General features: G+C 35.7%; 1 protein-coding gene across 2 annotated transcripts in view; it reads right to left on the bottom strand.

The window, feature by feature from the left end:
• The window catches only part of PTH2R (parathyroid hormone 2 receptor), an 87548-nt gene that overhangs the window by 19656 nt on the left and 42110 nt on the right, over positions 1–25782 (bottom strand). For both annotated transcript variants that reach the window (XM_059392661.1, XM_059392662.1), the window contains 4 exons: positions 23858–23955; positions 20486–20675; positions 19152–19305; positions 10729–10789 (listed from right to left, as the gene is read on the bottom strand). In XM_059392661.1, coding sequence (XP_059248644.1) covers positions 10729–10789; positions 19152–19305; positions 20486–20675; positions 23858–23955 — 503 coding nt within the window. The remainder of the gene's footprint in view (positions 1–10728; positions 10790–19151; positions 19306–20485; positions 20676–23857; positions 23956–25782) is intronic.

The following is a 25782-nucleotide window of genomic DNA, read 5'->3' as shown; positions in this document are numbered from 1 at the left end:
TGCTTTGGTGAGTGCTGTGAAGTGTGTAAACCTGGTGATTCACAGACCTGTACCCCTGGGGATAAAAATATATGTTTATAAAAAATAAAAAATTTAAAAAATAAAATAAAATAGAAAAAAATAGAAAAGTCCTGAATACACAAACTATCAACCACAAATTAAGCCTAACGCATGCATAAGAAAGAAAATAATTAAGATTAGAGCAGAGATCAATGAATTAGAAATCAAAAATACAGTAGAACAAATCAATGAAACTAGAAGCTGATCCTTTGGAAGAATTAATAAGATTGATAAACCACTGGCCAAACTTATCCAAAAGAAAAGAGAAAGGACCCAAATTAGTAAAATTATGAATGAAAGGGGAGAGATCATGACTAATACCAAGGAAATAGAAACAAACATTAAAAATTATTACTAATAGCTACATGGCAATAAATTAAGCAATCTGGAGGAAATGAATGCATTCCTGGAAAGCTATAAACTACCAAGACTGAAATAGGAAGAAATTGACAACCTGAATAGACCAATAACCAGTAATGAGATTGAAGCAATGATCAAAACCTCCCAAAATACAAGATTCTACAACCTGATGGAGTCCCTGGGGAATTCTACCAAGCAATCAAAGAAGAAATAATTCCTAATACCCAGAAGTTGTTTCAAAATATAGAAACAGAAGGAAAACTACCAGATTTATTCCATGAGGTCAGCATTACCTTGATTCCCAAACCAGCAAAGACCCCCTCAAAAGGAAGAATTTCAGACCAATATCCCTGATGAATATGGATGCCAAAATTCTCAACAAAATCCTAGCTAATAGGAACCAATAATACATTAAAAGGATTAGCCACCACAACCAGGTAGGATTTATCCTTTGGATGCAAGGGTGGTTCATTATTCACAAATCAATCAATGTGATGGAACATATTAATAAAAGAAGAGAGAAGAACCACATGGTTCTCTCAGCTGATGCAGAAAAAGCATTTGACAAAATACAACATCCATTCCTGATTAAAACTCTTCAAAGTATAGGGATAGAGGGAACATTCCTCAACTTCATAAAATCTATCTACGAAAAACCCACAGCAAATATCATTCTCAATGAGGAGAAATATACAGCCTTTCCATTGAGATCAGGAACACAACAGGGATGCCCACTCTCGCCACTATTGTTCAACATAGTACTAGAAGTCCTAGCAACAGCAATCAGAAAACAAAAAAAAATAAGAGGCATTCAAATTGACAAAGAAGAAATCAAACTCTCTCTCTTCACAGATGACATGACGCGTAATGTGGAAAACTGAAAAGACTCCACCCCAAAAGTACTAAAACTCATACAGCAATTCAGTAATGTGGTAGGATATAAAACCAATGCACAGAAATCAGATGCTTTTCTATACACTAACAATATAACTGTAGAAAGAGAAATTAAAGAATCAATTCCATTTACAATAGCACCAAAACTCACAAGATACCTTGGAATAAACCTAACAAAAAAGGTAAGGATCTATACTCTAGGAACTACAGAACACTAATGAAAGAAATCAAAGAAGACACAAAAAGATGGAAAAACACTCCATGCTCATGGAATGGAAGAATAAATAATGTTAAAATGTCTATCCTGTCCAGAGCAATCTACATTTTCAATGCCATCTCAATCAAAATACCAATAACATTTTTCAAATTGCTGGAACAAACAATCCTAAAATTTGTATGGAACTAGTAAAGACCCCAAATGGTCAAGAAAAAGAAAAACAAAGGTGGGGGCATCGCATTGTCTGACTTCAAGCTATATTACAGAGCTATGATCACCAAGACAGCATGGTACTGGCACAAAAACAAATACATAGACCAATGGAACAGACTGGAGAGCCCAGGTATGGACCCTCAACTCTATGGTCAAATAATCTCCAAAAGAAGAAGGAAAAAATATACAATGGAAAAAAGATAGTCTCTTCAGTAAATGGTGCTGGGAAAATTAGACAGCCATATACAGAAGAATGAAACTGGACCGTTCTCTTACACCATACACAAAGATAAACTCAAAATGGATGAAAGACCTGAATGGGAAAGGAATCCATCAAAATCCTAGAGAAGAATGTAGGCAGTAACCTCTTCGACATTGGCCACAGCAACTTCTTTCAAGACATGTCTCCAAAGGCAAGGGAAACAAAAGCAAAAATGAACTTTTGGGACTTCATCAAGACAAAAGTCTTCTGCACAGCAAAGGAAACAGTCAACAAAACAAAGAGGCAACCCACAGAACAGGAGAAGATATTTGCAAAAGACACTACAGACAAGAGGCTGGTATCCAAGGTCTAGAAAGAATTCTCATACTCAACACCCAAAAAACTAATAATCAAGTCAAAAAATGGGCAGAAGACATGTAGAGATAGTATTCAAAAGAAGACACATGAAAAAAGTTTCATTATCATTAGCCATCAGGTAAATTCATATCAAAATCACATTGAGATACCACCTTATACCAGTTAGAATAGCAAAAATTGACAAATCAAAAAATGACAAATGTTAGAGAGGTTGTGGAGAAAGGGGAACCCTCTTATACTGTTGGTGGGAATGAAAGTTGGTACATCCACTTTGGAAAACAGTGTGGAGGTTCCTCAAAAAATTAAAAATAGAGCTACCTATGACCCAGCAATTGCACTACTGGATATTTACCCCAAAGACACAGATGTAGTGAAAAGAAGACCCATATGCATCCCAATGTTCATAGCAATGTTCACAATAGCCAAACTGTGGAAAGATCTGAGATCCCCTTCAATAGACAAATAGATAAAGAAGATGTGGTTCATAATACAATGGAATATTATTCAGACATCAGGATGGATGAATATCCAACTTTTATATCAATATAGATGGGACTGGAGGAGATTATTCTAGGTGAAATAAGTCCCAGAGAAAGTCAGTTATCATATGGTTTCACTTATTTGTGGAATGTAAGGAACAGCATGGAAGACGTTAGGAGAAGGAAGGGAAAAATGAGGCAGGGAAATCGGAGCGGGGGAAGCAAACCATGAGAGACCCTAAGAAACAAATTGAAGGGAGGAGAGTGGAGGGATGGGTTAGCTAGTGGTGCGTATTAAGGAGGGCACATATTGCATGGAGCACTGGGTGTTATATGCAAACAATCATGGAACACTACATCAAAAATGAATGATGGTGACTAACATAATAAAAATAAATAAATACATAAATACATAAATGTGGTGCACATGGAGGCACCTGAGTGCCTCAGTTGGTTGAAAGTCCAACTCTTGGTTTGGGCTCAGGTCATGATCTTGGGGTTGTGGGATAGATCCCCATGTCAGGCTCCATGACCAGTAAAGAGTCTTCTTCCCCGCTTCCTCTCCCTCCGCCCTTCCCTCCCCATTCTCTCTCTCTCTCTCTCTGAAATAATCTTAAATAAATAAGTAAGTAAATAAATGGGGTGCACCTGATACTTCATTTTTCTTATCACAGGGAAGATAAAGTCCTCTTACTTCCAGAAGCTCCACCAATTTTATGCTATACTTCCACATGCTATAGAATACTGACAATAATGCAAATCATTCTTACCATCAAAATGCAATAAAAAGCTGACAGTAATGCAAATGATTCTTGTTGGTAGAAATGCAACAGAAAACTAGATGCAAATGATTTTTGTGCTTAGAAATGAAAACTAGTTGTGTTCAATGAAATGTGACTGATCGTTGCCTTATAAATGCCTTATGAATTGTTGCAAGTATTTATAAATTTATTTCAGGGTTCATTTTGCTAAACACGTGCATGTGATTTCTTTATTTCTTCTCTGAACAAGTTATAACATCTGGTTCCTTCAATAATTAGGGAGTTTAAAAAAAAATCTTTGACAAGTGCTCATTTTATATCTGCATAAAATCCATGATTTTATCTTTAACTTTAAAAGTTCATTTTTAGTATTACTTAATAAAAACACTATGTAATTTACCTATTTGTTATGTTTATCTTCTGCTTCACTCCCACCCCAGCTAGAATTTAGTTTCCGCATGAACAAGGATCATTGTTCTTATTTTCTGATGTATTTTAAGTGCCTAAAATAATACGAAGCATATAGATAATCAAAAATATTTGTTAGATTGAACTGAATTCAAGGTAAGTTTGACTCAATCTCACTCAACCTGGTTTATTATGTCGTTTTTACACTGAAATAAATGCAACAGTACTGAGAAAAATTAGTTCCACTTGAAACTGTAATGTAGCTTTAAACTTTGAAGATACATAATACTTTGAAACTTTGAAGATACATAATACTTTGAAGATACATAAATAAAATCCTCCATTTCTTTCTCCTTAGACAAAATCTAGCATTGATTGTGGGGATAATAAATGAAATTTTATAAAGAAATTTTAGGGATATAATTGTAATTTTTTAATTCTAGATGATAAACTTATCAAGAAGTTACTTTTAAATTAATGAATAAATTCTGGATAACAGAAAGCTATTTCAATTATTCCTTGAAGGTAAAACACTTTCAGGACATAGATAATGACTACGTGTTTTTACATTTTAATATTTTCATATAGAATATTTAATATTCTCATTTCAAAAATCAAACTGTATAAAAAGACAGCCATGGAGACATCTCAGTCCTTCCCATGTTCCTATCTTCCTCGGCCCTGTGTCTCTTCGTATAGGTGATGTTACCTAACATCTTTTATTACTTTATTTTACATGCTTCTAGTGTTTTCTTATGCATATACAGATAAAAATATTATCATCTTATTTTCCCCTACCCTACAAAAAAATGCAATGTATACTCCATTCAGCAACTGGCTCTTTCCTTTTAATAGTATATTTTTTATTTCTTTCCATATCAGTACCAAGACAGCTCAGTAGGACAGCATTCCATTGGAAGGATGTCTCACAGTGGAATCAACTAGACCTCAAAACCAAAATGTAATTCAGGTCCCACCACATTGAAATATGCAAAGTCAATGGACTTGCAGTTTGCATAACATGGAAATATCAAAGACAGGGAAATTTTGCATTTGCTTGTTATTAAACATTTCCTAGCATTCTTTGCACGCATCTATGCTTCACATTATTCAACCAGACAAGGATAAAAGAGTGTTCCTGAGTAGTGCAGCACGTCTATCACATTATCCTAAAAATATTCTCTACTATATAGAAAGTGGCATATCCGAAAATAAATAAATTGAAAAAATTTTTAAAAAAAAGAAAAAAAGAAAGTGGCATATATGATTGTATTAATATAAATTGAATACCGATTCAATTCTAGCTATGAGACTCCTAGATTCTGTAAACTTTCTTTTTGCTTTGGCATTTGGTAATATCTTCACAATCCTCTTTCTTTCCCTCAGTAACATTTCATCATTGTGTCTCCTAAAACATTACAACTCAATTGCACAATTCCAGGTTGGCAAAATACTTATATTTGGAAATAGGCCAAAACCAGCTACCTCTAAAAACAGAAAAAACTTGACTTTAATAGTTTTCAATGTCAAAGCTTCAAATTTGCCCTTTGATATGAAAGGCAACTGAGATTTCAGAATTTTTTTTAAAGGAAAACACTATCAATCCTTGTTTTTCATTAACTCTTTCCTATCCCAGCTCACACTGTGTTTGTTAACACAGCTCAGAAACTACCCTCTATTCAGACTTTGTAAATGTAATTTTAACGCTCTAGAAAATGCAGAAATGAATGTCAGTAAAAATGCAGTTCTGAAAGGTAAGGATGAGGCACCCAGTTCTGCCTAGAAAGTAGAAACCCTCTACAGCCAAGATTAGGAATAGGAAATGCATGTTCTGCAGGAGGAATCCAGTGAAATGAACACTGCATTGTGTCCATTACTCACATTCTGAGAAGAGGAAGTACAGAAGCTCTGAGACCCATGCAGATTTCCTAGAAATGATAGAGGTTATCTTGTCTTGGTCCTTTGCATTACAGGACCCGCCTTTCCTGCCATCATTCCATTTCCTTTGCATGAGCAGGGAAAAGGTAATGAGGTATCATATAGGGTGTTTCACTTTGGCAAGTAAAAGGAGAAACAAAAATACTCACTTTATAAGCTCATTTGTCCAATCAAAACTTTTCAACTTTCTTACCCTACCTAAGTCAAATAACTTTTGATAGAATTTCAGAACTGTAAGACTTCAATATCACCTAGAATGTCTTCAAAACTGGATCTGATTTGCTTACCTCTAAATGGCCAGGATGCAGAGAAAATCAGAGTTCTAGCTTTGAAAGTCCAGATCAGAAAAAGAAGGATCTCAAATGTAAGAGATAGGAGCAGAGACCCCACCTGTCCTTTGGAGATGCTCCAAGCTCGAACTTTGTGACAGAGGACTATATGTAGGTCAGATTACTTGCAAGAAAGCCCTCAAAAACTCTCTATCTAGAGAGAAGATGAATTCTAAGAAAAATCAAATTAAGGCAATTTTGAAATCATGCTATGTATATGATAATACAGTTTTATTTTATATGCAAAATAAATATAAAATGACCCCAATTATCCTGCTCAGATCAGGGCACTATAGAATTCAAGATTTTATTCTGAGTTGGTATGAATAAATGTTTTGCACAGAGGAGTCAACATGATCTAACACCTTTAATTTTTTTACATTAACTCAACTGTTTTAAAGAAATATTCAATATCAGTTGCATTTTTTAAATATTATGTAGCTCAAAAATAAACTTTTTTCCTTAAAAAATAATAATTTTTCCTTGAAAATACATGACTATTAATGGTTTATTATTTAGTTCATAATTTTCAAGAAATAATACAACATAACTAAGAAAACTAATTATCTAATTCAATATAAAGTGCGTTTGTGAATATACTTGCTTGCATTCTGTGCTCAAGGCTTGGAATGTCTGTTGAATGGATGATGAGTCAAAACTGCTACAGGCTGTGAAAATGCAACCTGATATCTCTGGGTCTCATTTTATTCATCTGGCAAATGAGGGATTAAACCAAAAAATGCCTTAGGATTTACTTTCTCTAAAACGTCAAATGTAAGTTTTATGGTTCCACATCTCAGGTAAAAGTATTTAGCATTATCTAGTACCTCTTTACTGACACAACCCACCCCCCAAGAAATCAAATATCAGACACTCTAAGTTTTCTTTGACATTTCCAGTATCATTGTACACGTATAGCAATGATGATATTGTTGATAATATTAACCCTCAACTATTAACCTAATGTTTGTATAGAAGCTGGAGTTTACAAAGTCTTTTCATAAATGGGCTTTCATTGGATTTTCAAATCTACCCCCAGCAGACTCAATCTTACTCACAGCCACGAATATTCCCATTTTACAAATGGGAAGGCCTTGACTGAGAGAAACTGCCACAATTAATGAATGGACGAGAAAACACATTTCCTAGTGACTCACAACTTGCATGAGTCAAACTTTATCTTTGCTCAATAGACACTTAGCAAATGGAGGAAAGTGGCAAAATAGATCCGTAAGAACTAATCGGCAAGTTTTGGACAGTTCTCTATTGTAAAACAGAGAATTTTACTCCAGCCCATTTGTAACTCATAATTTTTTAATCTGACAGTTATAGATGAACATCAAGAGAAATAAGATAGTATGTAAGAAAGAGATTAATTATAGAATCTACATACAAAATGCTAAGGAATTTGATGAAGATTTTACATGGGGAAATAGCACCTTTGAAACACACTGAAGTGGTAGAGTACTTGTAGCTATGGCTTTCCCTTCTGAACACCATGAAAGGTGGATATAATTTATCATGTGAATGAGAAAAACATGTGCCAGTAGACAATGCTGTATGCTTACATGCAGTACAAATACACAAGCTTGAACTCATACCTAAGTAAAAACTGTGAACTACTGAAAAGTCCAAGACAGGTGATGGACTATTTCTTATCAAGAGAGTAGGAAGAACTACAAGGGGTAGAAGGACAAAGAGTAGATAAAATGAAGGTAAGAAAAACTGTCCAGTGTACAATGGGCGTTGTCCACCATGCACTCCTCATTATCAGGGGTGTTTGAGCAACTGAAGGGTGAACAGCTGTCAGTGATACTGTAAAAGGAATCCCTCTTCAACACTCCTCCTCCACAGAAAATAAATACCAGTGATCTTAATAGAAACCTCTAGTCTTCCCATAGTAGTTATTGAGTGCCTCTGGAGCCTAACTGTCTAGAAAATTCCTTCTCTACTATTTGTGGCTATGCAATACGAGGTACAGTTTTTCTGGCCTCAGTCTCATAGGGTTGATAGGAAGTGCAAATAAGTTAATATTTGCAGAACCCTTTAAAGTGTGTGGAATGTGGGTATCATTCAAAAATGTTAGCTTCATCTTTATTATGACTTTTCTCCAATTTTCCCTCAGTGTCCTGGCAATGATCTTTATACAATGCAAATTTGTTGTCATGATCACTGAAAAAAAAAAAAAATGCCGAAAATCCTAGTATGACCTATGAAGGTCTGGAAGATCTGGCCCCCATCTCTTCTCCAGCTTCATTTATAAGCTCTAATTTTAGCAGAATCAAGGCTCCATGGACTTGAGAGGATAAATATCATCAGTTAAGATTAATGAAAAAATAAGTCCTGCTTTCTAATGGAATAACAATAAACAAAAAACATTATTTTTTATCAAACATTATGCATAGGTATAAATTAATGAAATAATTAAAGGAATAATACTTGTTAATAAGTATTTAGTATTTATTATTCCAACCCCTATAGTATTTTATGTACAATATCTCATTCAATTTACAACACTCTTGTGAAGTGAATATTCATTTTATCTGTATTTGATCAATGAAAAAACCAAGGCTCAGAGAGGTCAGGTAGGGCATCTGTTGTCAGAGAACCAAGAAGTAGCAGAAAAGGCCAGTGAGTTACTTGCACCTGAACCCTTTCTCATCATGTTCCCGTTTAGTGCCTACTAGCTGCCAAGCTCTGTGCTGTGTTTTGTCTATTTTAATGTAATTCATACATTATTATCTCTGCTTTAAACTAAGAAATGGGCATACAAAAAGATCATGTGTGTTTCCCATGGTCTTAAAACTAATAGCTGGACCAAGATTTGAACTCAGGTCTGCCTTAGTCTAAAAAAGCATCTTTAACTATCATCCAGCATCACTACCCTATACTTTAAAATGCTGCTTTAGGGGTGCCCGGGTGGCTCAGCTGGAAAAGTGTCTGCCTTGGGCTCAGATTGTGATGCCAGGGTCCTGGGATTGTCATGTTGGGCTCCCTGCTCAGCGGGGAGCCTGCTTCTCCCTTTCCTCCTCGCTTGTGCCCTCTCTCACTGTCTCTGTTTCTCTCTATCCCAAATAAATAAATAAATAAAATCTTTAAAAATAAAATGCTTCTTTAAATGAACCCCAGTCTACTTGAAAACCTATTAAATCACGAGGCTGGATTCCAGTTCTAACGTGCATTTGTTTTCTTTTTTGAAAACATTTAATTGTGCTATAGAAGACCAAAAAAAAAAAAAAAAAAAAAAAAATGGGATGGATAAAACCCATAGTTTGCATCAAATTCAACTAAATAGGTAATAAGTGGACCCCATGCATGTTAAACGTAAGTACAACTAGACACTAAATATTCATGATACACCTGGGGCACCTGGGTGGCCCAGTCAGTTAAGCCTCTGATTCTTGGGACGCCTGGGTGGCTCAGTTGGTTAAGCAGCTGCCTTCAGCTCAGGTCATGATCCCAGCGTCCTGGGATCAAGTCCCACATCAGGCTCCTTGCTCCGCAGGGAGCCTGCTTCTCCCTCTGCCTCTGCCTTCCACTCTGTCTGCCTGTGCTCGCTCTCCCTCTCTCTCTCTCTGACAAATAAATAAATAAAATCTTTAAAAAAAAAAAAAAAAAAGCCTCTGATTCTTGGTTTCAGCTCATGTCACAACCTCAAGGCAGTGAGATCAAGCCCAGCATTGGGCTCCATGCTAACTGCAGTCAGCTTAAGATTCTCTCCCCTTCTCTCTCTGCCTCTCCCCCCAACTGCATCTCTATCTTTCTAAAATAAATAAATAAAATCTTAATAAATAAATAAACACTCATGATACACCAAATATATGAGGCACAAAATATTCCCTGATACACAGGAAGTGCTCAATATTCTTAACATCTTAATTCAGCCACTGATTGGTGAAACCCATCCCACATACCCTTTGCCCAAGACACACAAATAAAACCCAAAGCTGTTTAGCAGGCTAACTAGCAAGCTACAGCTACAACCAGGCATAGCTGCTTCCCAAAATATGAAAAAGCAAATGTGTATCCTTGGCCCAAGGCACCTTCTGTCTGTGGGTCTCCTTGCTGCAATCTCATCTCTGGGCTTCATACCCACACCATGAAGTGGCGAAGGCTGATGTAGAACAGATCTGAAAATTGCCCATCCTGGGACCCAGGTGGTGTGGTCCTTCCACATGCTTACATCATATCCTGTGATAACTTAACCATCCCCTTCCCCTGCTTCTCACAATATATTTTTAAATGCTATTATACACCGAAGAGGTCAAGCATCCTAAGCTGGTCTGTGAGTCCTTCTGTCCCATGACCTCTGGGATTGGCTAGCTTACTGGTAATGTATCAAAGGCTACAATCACATCAAGGTATTTCCTACGTGACATCCCTGGGAGGACGTGTGATCAACAACAGCAGCCAAGTGTCAGTTCCAGGCAGGAAAACTGAGTCTTGAAAAAATCGGAGGTGCTCTCTTTACCTCTCGTTTTTCACTCACCTTGCATCAGCCAGAGTTGCTCGTGCCACAGCCCAGGCCACAGCAAATGCTGCTGGGAACCCTGCAATCAAAAAAGGATTCAGAGACCATATTTAAGATGAAGGAAATTTTTTAATCTCATACTCAACACAAATAAGAATATACTATTACAAGTTGAAAGAGAGGGGCGCCTGGGTGGCTCAATGGGTTAAGCCTCTGCCTTCTGCTCAGATCATGTACTCAGGGTCCTGGGTTCAAGCCCCACATCAGGCTATCTGCTCAGCAGGGAGCCTGCTTCCCCATCTCTCTCTACCTGTCTCTCTGCCTACTTGTGATCTCTCTCTCTCTCTGTCAAATAAGTAAATAAAATCTTTAAAAATAATTAACTAAAAATTTAGAAAGTTGAGAGAGAAAAACAGATATGAAAAATGTTGATATATCAACAAGAAATTCCACTTAATTATCATCTTGCCCATTCAAAAAAATGAGCAGGTACATTGCTGTCATTTGTTCCTAAAAGTCTAAAGATTGAAGGTTGACCCAATTTTCTCTTGAGGGATATATCCCTCAAGCTATACTGGGAGGGGACAAAAGTTACTGGGGCCAGAAGCAGGCAGCAGTTTGAGCACTGGACTTGACTCTTGCCACCCTGACAGCTACAGGCTTTCAAGGAGGAGTGAAGAAACATGACAGACTTCATGAGAAGCAGCAGGGAAGCTGTCGTTTTAAAAAATTAGAACTTAGCCATTCTAAAAGTGCAAGCCATTGAGAAGTTACAAAATTGAGAAGTTTTGATCAGTTTAGCCTCTTCTTTTTGAGGGGTTCATATTGGCTGAAGACAAACATTTGCATGCATTTAGACTAAGGGGTGCCCGCTATATGGTTCTGGTGATTTCAGTGTGAGATATGTATTCCTCATAAATGTTAAATACCTTGTGAGCCTGTAACATCAGATCTATTACACTGACTTTCCACAAGCCTGAAAAGGCCACCTATGGTAAAGGCTGACTGTTCAGTTCATGTTATCGTTGATAAGACTCTGACAGCACACACACAAAAAAATCAAAAAATCATAGCTTCTGTGGAACACAACAAAATAGGACTAAAGGATTTAATGGGCAACTTCTCATTCTGTGGAATTTATGAAAGTGGTTAAAAGAAAGGAAAGAGAGAGCATCATGGAAACATTGCAAAAGTTAAGAAGCACCTTAAAAGAGAGAGAAAATTTTTAATCTAACTTAGAACATTTTTTACTAAACACCATATTAAATTTTCCTTTTAAAAACACACTTTCAATTTTTCAAATAATCTTTTTTTAGCAAAAAGTAAAAAAGAATAGATTCAGATGTAGGAAAATGCTATTAAAAGTGAAAATAAGATGATACCCTGCAATAGAAAATTTTTTGGCCTCCTCAGTGATCATCTAATTGAATTTAACCTCAGCCTGCCTGTGTGGCTATTAGATTTTATGATTCCATGTTCAAATTTTATTTGTTTGCTAGAACATCTGAATTTCAAACACCATTTGAAAAATGTTCAAATTCCATGAGAATTGGAAATTGTTTTTGTCAAAATAGATCTACTTAGGGATGCCGGGGTATGTCCAGTTGGTTAAGTGTCTGCCTTCAGCTCAGGTCATGGTCCTAGAGTCCTAGAATTGAGTCTCACATCAGGATTCATTGCTCAATGGGGAGCCTGTTTCTCCCCTGGCTGCTGCTCCCTGCTTGTGCTCATTCTCTCTCTTTCTCTCTATGACAAGTAAATAAATAAAATATTTTAAAAAATAGATATACCCAATTCTAGTTATTCCTTAAGTTCAGTTCACATATTTTATCTATCTTTCTATCCATCTCTGTATCTATCCACCTACCTATCTGTCCATCCTTCCATCTATCCCATAACCATTTATTAAGTGCCTATGTATGTGTCAAGGATTGCTCTACTTTCAGAAGATAAAACAATAAACCAGCAATATCCCTATTTTTCTGAAGCATATGCTGGAAGGAGATGCAAAACTAATAACATAACTTTGGTTATCAATCAGCATTATGAAGAAAAAGCAAGAATGATGTTGTATAATGCAGTAGAGTTCCTTCCGATATAGTGGTTCAAAAAGTCCTGATGCATCTCCCTTTACTCTTCTGCTGCTTCGACTATCTTTAGTCTTGATCAGAATTTTCACATTTTCTCATTTATAGGTCTTTATCTTTTGCTTCCTTTACAATCTCCCAATCAAGCAATTTCCTGCGTGGTGTTCTATACACATTGATCAATGGTCCTTGAGTTGGAATTCTGTTTTAGATGATAATCATAACAAATACCTTATATCAGATACCATGTCTTAATGAAATTACTTTTCTCATCATCTTGGAAGACTTCCACTCACAAAACTAGCACAGAGGCAACCATGGATAAAAAAGAACTGAAACCACTCTGGGATTTAAAGATTTTTTTTTAAGATTTTATTTATTCATTTGACAGAGACACACAGCAAAAGAGGAAATACAAGCAGGGGGAGTGGAAGAGGGAGAAGCAGGCTTCCCACTAAGCAGGGAGCCCCATGTGGGGCTCAATCCCAGGACCCTGGGATCATGATCTGAACCAAAGGCAGACACTTATTGACTGAGCCACCCAGGTATCCCTTAAGGATTTTTGATCACCAATATTAGTATCATATTATTAAATAATTGAGAACACATAAATATTTGAAGTTTAGATGTTATTTTTAATTTAAATATTAATTTGAGTAAATTTAATATAAATTTGAATGTTACTCAATAAATGCATTTACCTTGAGAACTCAGTTATCTTCATAAAATGTCAGTATAAATAAGTGACTCTGAGAGGGATGCAATCTTTAGACTAAAAATAAACAGATGTGGGTTCTAGTGTGGTTCCATTACTACTCTTCTTTAAAATGAAATTTTGGACTAACTAATAGTAGCTAAAATGTGTTAGCAATTAAACTCTTCCTTCACATAAAAACTTAGCAGCAGCCAACTGCATAAAACAGAAATGCTCTGAAGTCAAAAATTATAAATGGGATCTTCTCACCTTGGTTTATGTAGTTTCGTCTTGTTTTGGATATTTCAGAAGCTTCAAAGAACCATACCTTAGCTTTACCCTCTTCCTGTGGTCCTACTGTAGTATTGTAAAATCATAAAGTGTAAAGTTAGACCTAAAAAGTAGACACCCATCATAACATAGGATGCCTAGCTTTGCTAAACACATACAGGATCTTACCAACCAGAAACCTTGATTCCCCTAGGAATCCATCTGTATTGACTGCTCAGACACGAAACTCTAGGTTATGCTTCCAGTTCCCTCACTACTCATCATAGAATGCTGGAGTCAATACCCATCACCTATGTTTCATCCTTTAAGGAACCCAGAAGTAACTCTATATGATTTTGGCAGTATTGTTCTCAACTCTCTAAGCTAATACTGAAGGAGTATATCTCTCTTTCAGGAAAATTGCAAAGTCTTTGAAAGTCTTTCATTGCTACAAACAAGAGGGTCTATTTATGAAACTTTAGAAGAGCTACCTCCTCCTGAGATGGAATTGCTACAGGAAACAAAAGGAAATTTAAATATGTACCTAATTTATAATCCAAAATAAATGCTCTAGAAGAATAGAGTAAGGCATTGTGGGAAAGGACCAGTCTAAAACAGAAGAGCTACAATAAAAAAGAAAATGTTTACTGAATTAAATATGGCCAGTGGGCAGAAACTATGAAAGACCAAATTGATGGAGATGAAGTGAAATCTTGAAACCAGGTGAACTCAGTGAGATAAATCTACATAACTGCTAAAAATACAAATCTAAATGTGACTATAATTTGTTTTATTTTAAAGAGGTAATAATTTATATAATCTTAAATGGTTAGGAATAAAACCCCAAAACACATCTAAAAAGTTTGGGGAAAAATGATAAGCAGAGAGATTCAAATTCTGTATCTTTCATAAAAGTAGGGCTAAAATATCGATCTTTTATTGACTCTAATTGTTATTGACTCGAATTTTATTGACTGTAATTGACTCTAATTGTTTATTGACTCTACCTTCAGTAAAACTAGTAATGGCATTAAAAATCATAAGGGAAGAGAGAAATAGCTTTCCTAAGTTTTTAAATTTGCTTGAAGCCAATGGAAGATTTTTAATTGTATAAGGGTATTATATTGACTATCCTAAATAATTTTTTGAAGAACAGATCTTATAAATCAAATATTTTGAATATAATATGGATGATCAGAATAGGCAAACACAAAACAAAATAACCTACTGGGTCAGACTGCATGCTTATTGTGTGCAGAGACTTCAACACATATCTCTGTGTTTCAATTACATTACTGCCAACTGGATAATCAAAAAATAGTTGCTGAATTGAGATCACCTGATACAGAGATAATGAAACTGGACATGTAGCATCTCCTGATTATCTTCAGAGACTACAGCATATGAAAATATTCTATAGGAAAACTTGGCAACAGAGACATGACTACACAGTATAATCAGGGTAGGTGATCTTATATGATAATACATACATTCTGGCATCTTATCTGAGAGCTGAAAATTAAGAATGGTTGTTAATATAGAGGCAAATTACCACATTAAGGATAAAGAAATAAGACTGATACCTTTCAAATATTAAATTAAATATATGGAAAAAATAATGCATGCTTGGAACCAAGCAATCAAGTGCCTTATTTATGAGAAGTGAGGCAAGAAGAGGGAAAAGTAACATGGTTGATTGAAAGAAAAACAGAGTCATCATTAAAATTGGTCTTTACTCCTCCATACATTTGTTTTGTGATGAAGATGCGTAAAAAGTTATTTTAAACATTTGCCTTCAATTTACTAATGCTCAGATATGCCATCTTCTCCTCTTTAGATTGTAATTTCCTTCCATCCAATTTATTCTTAAGAATCAGCAAAATCAATGTAAATATTATAGCTTCACATCACTATAATGGGAATAATAAAGCTCTATTTATTTAGCTGAAGAGAGTTTAACGTTATCATGATTGGGTCCAATGAGTAACAAAGGAATCCAAGCAAGGTCTCTTCTCTAGTGAAGCCAATAAATCATATCATTGGAAGAAAGTGTGAAATTGGATTCACTATAAATCACTCTAGCAAAGAATAATGCAAAGCCGCTATAATATTTTTGATCATTATTTTTCTTAATGGAATCTAGAAAAATGATCAGAAATCTTTTGATTTCTAAATCAGATGATATTCTAAACAGAATGTCAGTGCTAAGGGGAAAATAGTCTATTAATCAAATAGACTTAGGTATTGAATTCATTAAATAGTAGCTGCATGGAGACTTTTTTTAAGATTTTATTTATTTATTTGAGAGAGAGAGAGAGCACATGTGCATGTACTCTTGTGAGTATGGGAAGGGGCAGAGTCAGAGAACCTCAAGCAGACTCCAAAATGAGTATGGAGCCTGTATGGGGCTCAACCTCAGGACCCTGAGATCATGACCTAAGCAGAAACCAAGAGTTGGACTCTTAACAGACTGAGCACTCCAGCAGTGGGGAGATATTCTTTAAAGAATATAACTATGGTTATATGCACCCTAGCCTAGAACAATTTTTTTAATGGAGTTGCAAACAGAGATTCAGAAGGTAGATCAAATGTGGAACTGTAATTCTCTAAAGATTGGTTATTAGTGTTTTAGATTGTGCTTAATTGTGTGTGTGATACAGCACATGTAAAATGTTTTTCAAAGCAAGCTTCCATGGGAGGCCTACGTGCTTTCATGTTTCTTCCTAAACTATGTGATGAAAAGACCACTTCAAGTAACGATGCTTATCTACTGTAGACATCATTCCAATGCCAAAGTTCTTGTGAGCAAATCAATAAATTTGTATAGGAAGGGAAGAAATTCATATTCATATTGAACCCACTGGGCTTTTTTTAAATTCTGTTTTTTTCATAGAAAGGTCTGAAAAATAACTTTGCAGTTTAAGTGAGACAAACTCCTGACTTTAAAGAGGAACAGACTGGGTAATAAAGGATTTGAAGAACAAAGGTAAAAGGAAATGCAGATAAAATTAAACTTCTATATAACCTGGAGCTCATTGACAAAAACTTGAGGCAGGCAGAATATGACATTCCACCAGGAACTCCCAACTGTTTTAATGTTAATGCCTTGCTAGAGGGAAAAAAACAACCTTAGCTTGACAATAGCTTAGCAACCCCCATCCTATAAGTCTTTTTTTTTTTTTTTAAGATTTTATTTATTTATTTGACACACAGAGAGCACAAGTAGGCAGAGAGGCAGGCAGAGAGAGAGGCAGAAGCAGGCTCCCTACTGATCAGAGAGTCCTGTTGCGGAGCTTGATCCCAGGACCCTAGGATCATGACCTGAGCCAAAGGCAAAGGCTTAACCCACTAAGCCACCCAGGCACCTCTCACCCCCATCCTATAAGTCTTATTTGGCATATGAAAATCCTTTTGGAAACTTCCTTTGTCTTTACTTCCCCCACCTCCAAAGTATAGAATCAATTGCACTTCACAATCACAAAACAGTTCTTTCTGCCCATTGGTCCTCTTCTGGAGTTTTCATAAAAGCATCCTTTTGCACCTAATAATGTCTCAAGAATTCTTTCTTGACCATTCACTCGGGAACCTCACTTCAAATCACATCAATAGAGACCAAGTAAGAGTTCCGGGGGAGTTGGCTATCAAATCAGTAAGGACATAGAGGAAAAAAAGGAATTTATTATGTATGACCAGTGGTGAAGAAATCTCCAAAGTACCTAAAAAGTAAAATATCCTTTTCATTTTTATTTTTTTTTTTAGCAACTGCTAGTCAAAGGGAAAGCTTTAAAAAAGACAACCTGCCTTCAGAAATAAAGTTTTATTCACAATAATCATTTCATAATAAATGAAATGTCATAGGAAATAGACCCTTTGTTTTCTTAAAAATAGACTTGCTAGTTATTCATTAACTAGCAGGAAATTCAATATTCCCTACTTCACATTTTCAAATGTTAAAAAAAAATATTAAAGCCAAACAAGCAAGGAAATCTTACTTTGGAGGAGAAAAAAAAGTCCTTCAAATTTAATCTTGAGCTGCTCAGTTAATTCTTTTACTATGCTGAGCACCTTATAATGTGGGTATTAAAATAACAATAGAGATCTGCAATTGTCCATCATGAGGCTTTTTAATTGTAACTACATATGAGTTTCAATTTCTTTTAAATTTGAACAAGCAACATCCTTTTCCCCATGTCCTGTTGAGTTAGTGCCTAGTCCAGTGTAGTGCTGAGAAGGCATTTTTGGAATGTGAGATAAATATCCTCTTTTTTTTAAAGTACTTTTGCAGAAAGTAATTTGCATTGTTTCCTTCCAAAAGACATGATAAGTCTGCATAATTAGTTGGTAATTTGTATCTTTAAATGCAGTCAAGATGATCTTATAAATTCCTTTATGGAATTTCATATAATCTAAAAATGCAAATCAACATTCATTACTATAGCTTAGAAATTTAAATGTCAAAACATTTAAGATGAAATTATTGCCAAATCAGGACATTGACATAAGAAATGAGCATAGCAGTTCTAAATGTGTATGGTGAACAATGTGTTCTTTTATATTTCCACCCAAGAATTCTCTCAAGAATCTGACCTAAGAACACTAACCATAAGTTAAAGATGGTAAGTTTGTTACTATTGGGAGAATTTGAGACTTGATCTTAATAATCTTGCCCAATGAACAGTGGAAGAGAAAGAAGATATAAAGGTAAGATGGAGAGATTTCAGGAAAATGGCTGAAAGTATGTTAAGGATACATGATACAGGAAAATGCTGAGTATTCAGAACCAAGTCAAGAAAGAATTCTTGAGTTGTGTTTGGTACAAAAGGTGGTTTTACTAAAGCAAGGGGACAGGACCGTGGGCAGAAAGAGTGGCACTTGGGTTGTGATGGGCATGTGACTGTATACTTTCAAGTTGGGAGGGGGTTAATGCCATCATAAGTCCCTAAGGAATTTTGGAAACAAGGTTTCCAGGACCCTGTGGGAGCTAGCTATTGTTAAGAAAAGGTCGCTTTTTACCGTATAGTAAAAGCTCAGTTCTGTGACACTTCAGATGTGTGTCAGTGGGCCATATGCTAAGAGGATGATTGCTAACATGTACCTGATGGGTAGAGATAAAGGAAGTTTCCAAAGGAATTTTTATATGTTAAAGAAGACTTACTGGATCTTGGAGGTCAGCATAATGTTAAACTAAGATTGCCTTTTGCCCTTAGCAAAGTGTCAACATTGAGGCACCTGAGATCCTAGAGGAATGTCACTCTTCTTTCCAGTGCTTGTCAATGGGCTGTACGTAGTAAGGACATTTAATTTTTTCTTTTCTTTTTGTCTCTCACATCAGTAGGTTTAAGATAAATCCATAATACAGTTTAAAGAGAAAAGGGATATAAATACCTTACCCCAGCCTATCAAGATGAAGCCCCACAGGTATTTGGTGTCCGAAAAGAATGCCACAAAGATTAGACTATGCAGGTAGAGACCTTCCACCAAGATCCAATAGTAATTTGTAGCCAAGAAGTAAATGAACATAACAACAGCAATCTTGCACCCAATCTGTTACAAGTAAACCAGAATTGCATCATATTAGAACTCAATTATACTACATAAAACATCAGACCATGAAAAAGTAGTTCTGTATTTCTTTTTTATGATCTGTTTCCTGTATGTAGGCAAGCCAAGACTGTTGAATGAGACCAGAACAAAGTTATTTTAAGACAGCATCTCTAAAACTATCAACTCAATTCTATTTTTAAAATAAGTTTTCCTTTAGAAGTTATCAAAAAATCACTTTTCCTTGATTTTTTCCTGTTTATGAAAATAATACTTGATCGCCAGAGAAAATTAGGAAAGTACAGAAAAGCATAAAGAAGAAATACTAACCATTATTCTACCATAACTATTTTATTCTCATCTTTTTTCTGCCCCAAAAGTCCATGGCTAAAATAATAAGCATTTACTACATCTTATGAACCCATGCATTGGCTAGGTGACTCTGTTGATCTAGGCCAGCCTCTGCTAATCTTGAGCGCTCACTCCCAGAGCTCTACCCCTCACTGCCACACTATCACTCCCACTTCTATTCTATTGGATAAAACAAGTCACAAAAACCAGCCCAGAATCAGAATCAGCAGGGACTACAAAGTTACAGGGCAAAAGCCAAAGCCACAGAAAGGGCATTAATTCAAACCATCAAAACATATAATCTATTACACTTAATTCCCAGATATGTGCGTCAGTGATTTAATTAACTGAATTATTCAGTGATTCTATTTACTAAGTTACACCAGGACATTTCAGAGCAGAATCAAGTACCCCGGAATCTTATATTAGAACAAGCGTGAATCTACAATAAAGTAAATGTCATGGGCTTTTAAACAACACACTTCTGGTTTTCCAAGTGGGCTTTTTACTTCTGAACAAGGCAAGCCATGACAGCTAGTTATGAGCCATACATCAAATGCACTCCGGTCATATGATTTTTGAAGTTTCCATTCCAGAATGTTCTTACAGAAAGAGCTCAAGACTTTTAATAGTCTAGGATGATGAGTAATTAAGTGTAAAGCTTAAGGACAGAATTGAGGTAGTAAATATCATTATATAAATTAGTCATCTAGCTTGGTTAATTCAGAGATTGCATAAGCCAAAACAAGTTAATATTTAGTGGACTGTAAAATTTCACTTGTCTATAATGTTACAGGGATCAATCATGAGAGAAAGTGGTGAAAACACTTACATATTGTGACTTGTCCACAGAAGGCATTTCTATGGAACTTTGTAGGTCATCCTGCATCAACAGGGACTGCAGCTCCTTGACTCCTATGTGAGCATGGACCACTTTATCCTTGACAAAGATGCTTACAGCTCTCAGCATGAAAGACACAAACAAGTGCATGTGGATATAGTTCCTTGTGCAATGTAATCGTCTATGGAAAGAAAATATTCAGTACTTAGATTTGGGTGAAATTAGACATAGGGAAAGAAAATACATACAAGTCCATACTCAATACAAAACAAGTCCATACTCTCCTCAAAAAAAGAAGAAAATATGGTAAGCCTGAACAAAGACAGAAACCCATTACTATCTACTTCCAGTTGAAACAACTGGGATCAAGAACTAAAATGTAACTTTTTGAGAAATAATTTCAAATTTAACCTGATCTACTACGATGTTTATCTTGATTTTGCAGAGTTAACTATTATGCTATATTATACTAAAGCATTATACTAAAATATATATTACAGTAATAAATGACTAATGGAGAATCATTTTGAAAAGGGATAAACATTATTAAAAACGGAGCTTTCAGGGATGCCTGGGTAAGTCAGTCAGTTAAGTGTCTACCTACTGCTCAGGTCATGATCCCAGGGTCCTAGATGGAGTCCCACATTGGACTCCCTGCCCAGTGGGGAGTCTGCCCTCTCCCCCTGCTTATGCACTCTCAATCTCTCTCTCTCCCTCACTCTCTCTCAAATAAATAAATAAAATCTTTTTTTAAAAATGGAGCTTTCACATTTTCAACACATATGCTACAAGAAAAACTAAAATATTTTGATAACATTACACAACTTTATGTCCTAGTAATGTTAAAGAGTAAACAAGCTTACTTTAACACAAAAGCTTTAACAAAAAGTTTTGCATTTATAAAAGAATCTTAGACACAAGTTAAGTCATAACATACACAGAAGAAGATATAGCATTACTAATTTCCTGTACAAAAATTTAACTCCAGAAGAGATCTTTTCTTCAGTTTAATGGGAAAATACACTAAGAAAAGGTTGCAGAATCTAGCCCAGCTCTACCATTGCTTGACTGCAAGACAATACAACTTTCCTGTACAAAGATCACTCTATTACTACTCTTCCAGAAAGGACAAAGTGCACAAGTATAAGAAAGTAAGAAAAAAATTTTAATCCAATAATACATCTTTACATTTCATAATATAGTAGGGATAAGCCAACTAAGAATGAGCTAAATTTAGACATTTCAGAAATATCTTGTTTGTATGTTAGGGACACGCATGCATGTCCATTGTACTCAGACAGTCCTCCTCATTGGTCAATTCCTTCTGGGGAGTGTGTTCACAAATGAGCAGGATTTGACCAGATAGGTTATCAGGTATCTGTGGAAATTATTGACCACGAATAGTGCCATCACAGTATACAAGTGGGTATTGACTTTTAGAAGACTCAACACTCTCTACTATTCTAATAAAAAAGCATTTTGTTGTGTAAAACAGAAGAGTATCTGAAATTTTTGTGTAATGTTATGCTGTACAGTTTAGTAATTACATAAAAGTATTATATAGAAAGAATTTGTTAAATAGAGTGATAAATTACTATGTAAATTGAAGAATTACTACGTAGTGATTTGTATCCTCCTGAAATTTTATGTAAAAATTTTTTTCTCATAAATATTCATCTATTATTCTGAACAACCAGAGCTACATTTAGTATAATGGAATGAACTCTGGATCGGAATTAGAAGATGAGGTTCTGTTTCCAGCTGTACTACCTATGACCTTGTGACCTTGGACACTGAACTTTAGGTTCTTAGGTCTGTAAAATGAGATAATACTGCCAAGCCAATTTCATGAAACTGTTTTGAGGAACCCCACCATAATCCACAAATCTGTGTTTCCCTTCTACTTTAAAAACTTCATTAGCTCCCTATTCTCTACCCTTACAAGATAAAATTCAAAGCCTTTGACAAAGACCTGCAAAACACAGTGCTGCAAAATCTAGTTTCTTCCTAGTCATCCCTCTATGGCCACTCCACCCTATACTCCAAATGTTGCATTCTCATGGGATTCTTCAATGTTCCCAGAGTCTACCCTGCTCCTTTCTGCCTCTGAGTTTTGCACATTCTGTTCCCATCATCTGGAATATACTAAATTCCTTCTCATCATTGAAATATCAGTTCACATGTCAATGTGTTCTAGGAAGTCTCCCTCTCTTACCTAGTCAGTTTTAGCCTCTTTGGTCATCTAGCCTCATTCTTTTTCCCCATGCATAGTTTAACCCTGAAGTCTTAAAATGTTCTTGCCTTAATTACTATAGCTCAAGACCTTCCATTTCTATCCAATCCTCAATCCACTGCCCTTGGTCAGGCCACCATCTTCCTGTCCTGAGTTACTCTAACAGCCTCTTCCAAATGGGCTTCCTATCATGCTTCCCACCAACTTACACTCCACCTCACAAGTGACCTTTCATGTCATGCTTCTGCTTAAACTCCTTCAGTGGTTCTTCATCACTCTTAGGGTAAAGTTCAGATTTCTTCATATAACCCACAGTCTCACTGCCCATCTCTCATATGCACCAAAACTCTGAATTCTCAAATATTCCATGCTTTGATCTAAACTTGGGTTTGGAATTCTGTCCCCTGGTATTCTCTTTGAGATATATCTTACTTATAGTCATGCATCTTTTGAAATTTCACTTCATCCCCTTACTCTGCCTTCCCAATTACCATACACCACCTGAATCATACCATTTCTCACACTATATACTAATTGTTTTCTTAGTTATGTGTATCACAAACCAGGTGCAAGCATCATGAGTATACATTTCCCATACATGTTATGTACTGCTTTATCTCCATATTGGTGCTCAAAATTTTGTCCTGATTTATACCAAATTGAATTGGGCAAAAGTTTCAGTGGATAAAAAATAAACCATAACAGAAGCAATAAATATGACTTCATTTGGGGGATTATTTAAAATGAATTTCTGTCCAATGGCACCAAACTCATTTGGGAAAAATGAAGTCTTTGCAATATGAATGAAAATTTTTGCAGCTCATTCTGCTCTACCCAGTAACACTTTGCAGACAAACAGACTGTAGTGCAGATCTATAGGCTTAATGGTTTCATAGTGCTTTGATGTTTTTAAATATTTTTCTTTTAGCTTTTAAACACCAACAATAAAAACCCTGAATTTCCTCATGAAAAATAAATTTTCAAAGCCAAATAATATTATAACACTAGGCTGAATTCAAAAACTTGTGCTGGGAAAAGTATCTGGGCCAAAAATTGTGAGACCTCACATCTTCTATGCATAGGACACAGAACCTGTCCCTTCATGGAGAAAGGGATTAGGAATCACTCACCTGAAGTAGCCAATGATGACAATAGCCACAGCCAAGGAACTGAAGGAGACAGAATATCCAATTGTGTACATGACATAGAGGCGTTCAAAGAATTCTTGCTGAAGGGGAACATATTTAATTAGAAAAATAACTTTAAACAAGTAGATGTGAATAAACTTAAAAATCATGCTTCTTCCCGTTTAGACAGGCAGTGTGTTAGCACATTTATATAACATAGATTGTTAATCTAGCCTTTCTTTCATTTCCTATGTTCAAGTGAGAGATTTTTTTGTTTTTTTGTTTGTTTGTTTTTCTAATATTTTATTTATTTATTTGAGAGAATGAGAGAGAGAGGGCATGAGCAGAGGAAGGGCACGGGAAGTAGCAGGCTCCCCACTGAGCAGGGAGCCCCCAACACAGGGCTCCACTCCAGGACCCTGAGATCATAACCTTGAGTTGAACGCAGAGGCTTAACCAAATGAGTCAACTAGGCACCGCTCAAATGAGAGTTAAAGATGTAATAATAATAACATGTGGCATTTCTTGCTTTAGTGAGGTCAAATCAAATGTTGCAATATTTACTTAGTGAATTTTTGTGCTGTCCATTTTAGTTATTTGGAATTATATACCTAAAATGATAGCTGAAGTGAACAAAACATGTGTTATAGGGCTATTCTAAGAGGAAACTAGTAAAAAAAACTTTCATTTTTGGAATATTATTTCTAGTTTTCCTTAAGCTTTTTACTGAGCTGTAATTTACATGAAATAAAATGTACAGATGTTAAGTTAGCACTTTGATGGGCTTTGATAAGCCACGTCTGCAGCCAAAAAACTATCCACCATTCACTTCCAGGTAACTACTATTCCAATTTCTGTCAACACAAATTGGCATCAACCGTTCATGTACTCTGTGTACTTTTTGACTATTCTTAGTCTTCTTAGAATTAGATAACATATACTTAGTATATACTCTTTCTGTCAATATACTGCGCAATAGTTCTGTATCTCAAATGTAACGCCAGTTACAAAAGTTTACATATGTGATAAAATGACAGAACTATAACACACAAATGGCACCATGTCAGATTTCTCCCTCCGATATTTTAGTATAATTATGTTAGGATGTAACCATTGGAGAATACCAGGTGAAGGATAAATGGGACTTTTTTTTACTATCTTTTCCAGTTCTTGTGAATTTATAATTATTTTTAAAAATTACAAAGGAATGGACCATTGATTCATGCAACAATATTGGTGAATGTCAAAAATAGATGACGTCTTAAAATTGTACTGCCTTAATTACTATACCTCAAGATGTCCCATTTTTATCCAGTCCTCAAGCTATTGCCCTTGGCCAGGCCACCATCTTCCTGTCCTGAGTTACTCTAACAGCCTCTTCCAAATGGGCTTCCTATCATGCTTCCCACCAACTCACACTCCACTTCACCAGTGACCTTTCATGTCACTCTTCTGCTTAAAATCCTTCAATGGCTCCTCATCACTTTTAGGGTAAAGTTCAGATTTCTTCATATAACCCACAAGTCTCAAAACATTCTCCCTTCACCATTGTACACTTGAAGGCCTTGAAGACCTGCCTTGTGCTGTCCTTTAAAGTCACCCATAGACCCCTCTTCCCCAGCTTCCCTGACACCTAGCAACCATTAATCTGTTTTCTACCTCTGTAATTTTGTCATTTCATAAATGTTATAGAAATGGAATCCTCCAGTATGTAATCTTTTGAGATTGGCTTTTTTCACTCACAATAATGACCTCAAGATCCATTCAAGCTGTTGTATAGGTCAAGTTTGTTCCTTTATAATGCTGAATATTATTGCATTGTATGTATGTAACCTAGGTATATCAGTATATATAAAATGTTTCAAACTTTGTAGACAGCATATATTTGGGTCATATTTTTTAATAGATTCTTTCAATCTCTGTTTACT

Source organism: Mustela nigripes, chromosome 3 (genome assembly GCF_022355385.1).
Source record: "Mustela nigripes isolate SB6536 chromosome 3, MUSNIG.SB6536, whole genome shotgun sequence".
Taxonomy (NCBI): domain Eukaryota; kingdom Metazoa; phylum Chordata; class Mammalia; order Carnivora; family Mustelidae; genus Mustela; species Mustela nigripes.
This window is presented reverse-complemented; position numbering and strand designations above follow the sequence as displayed.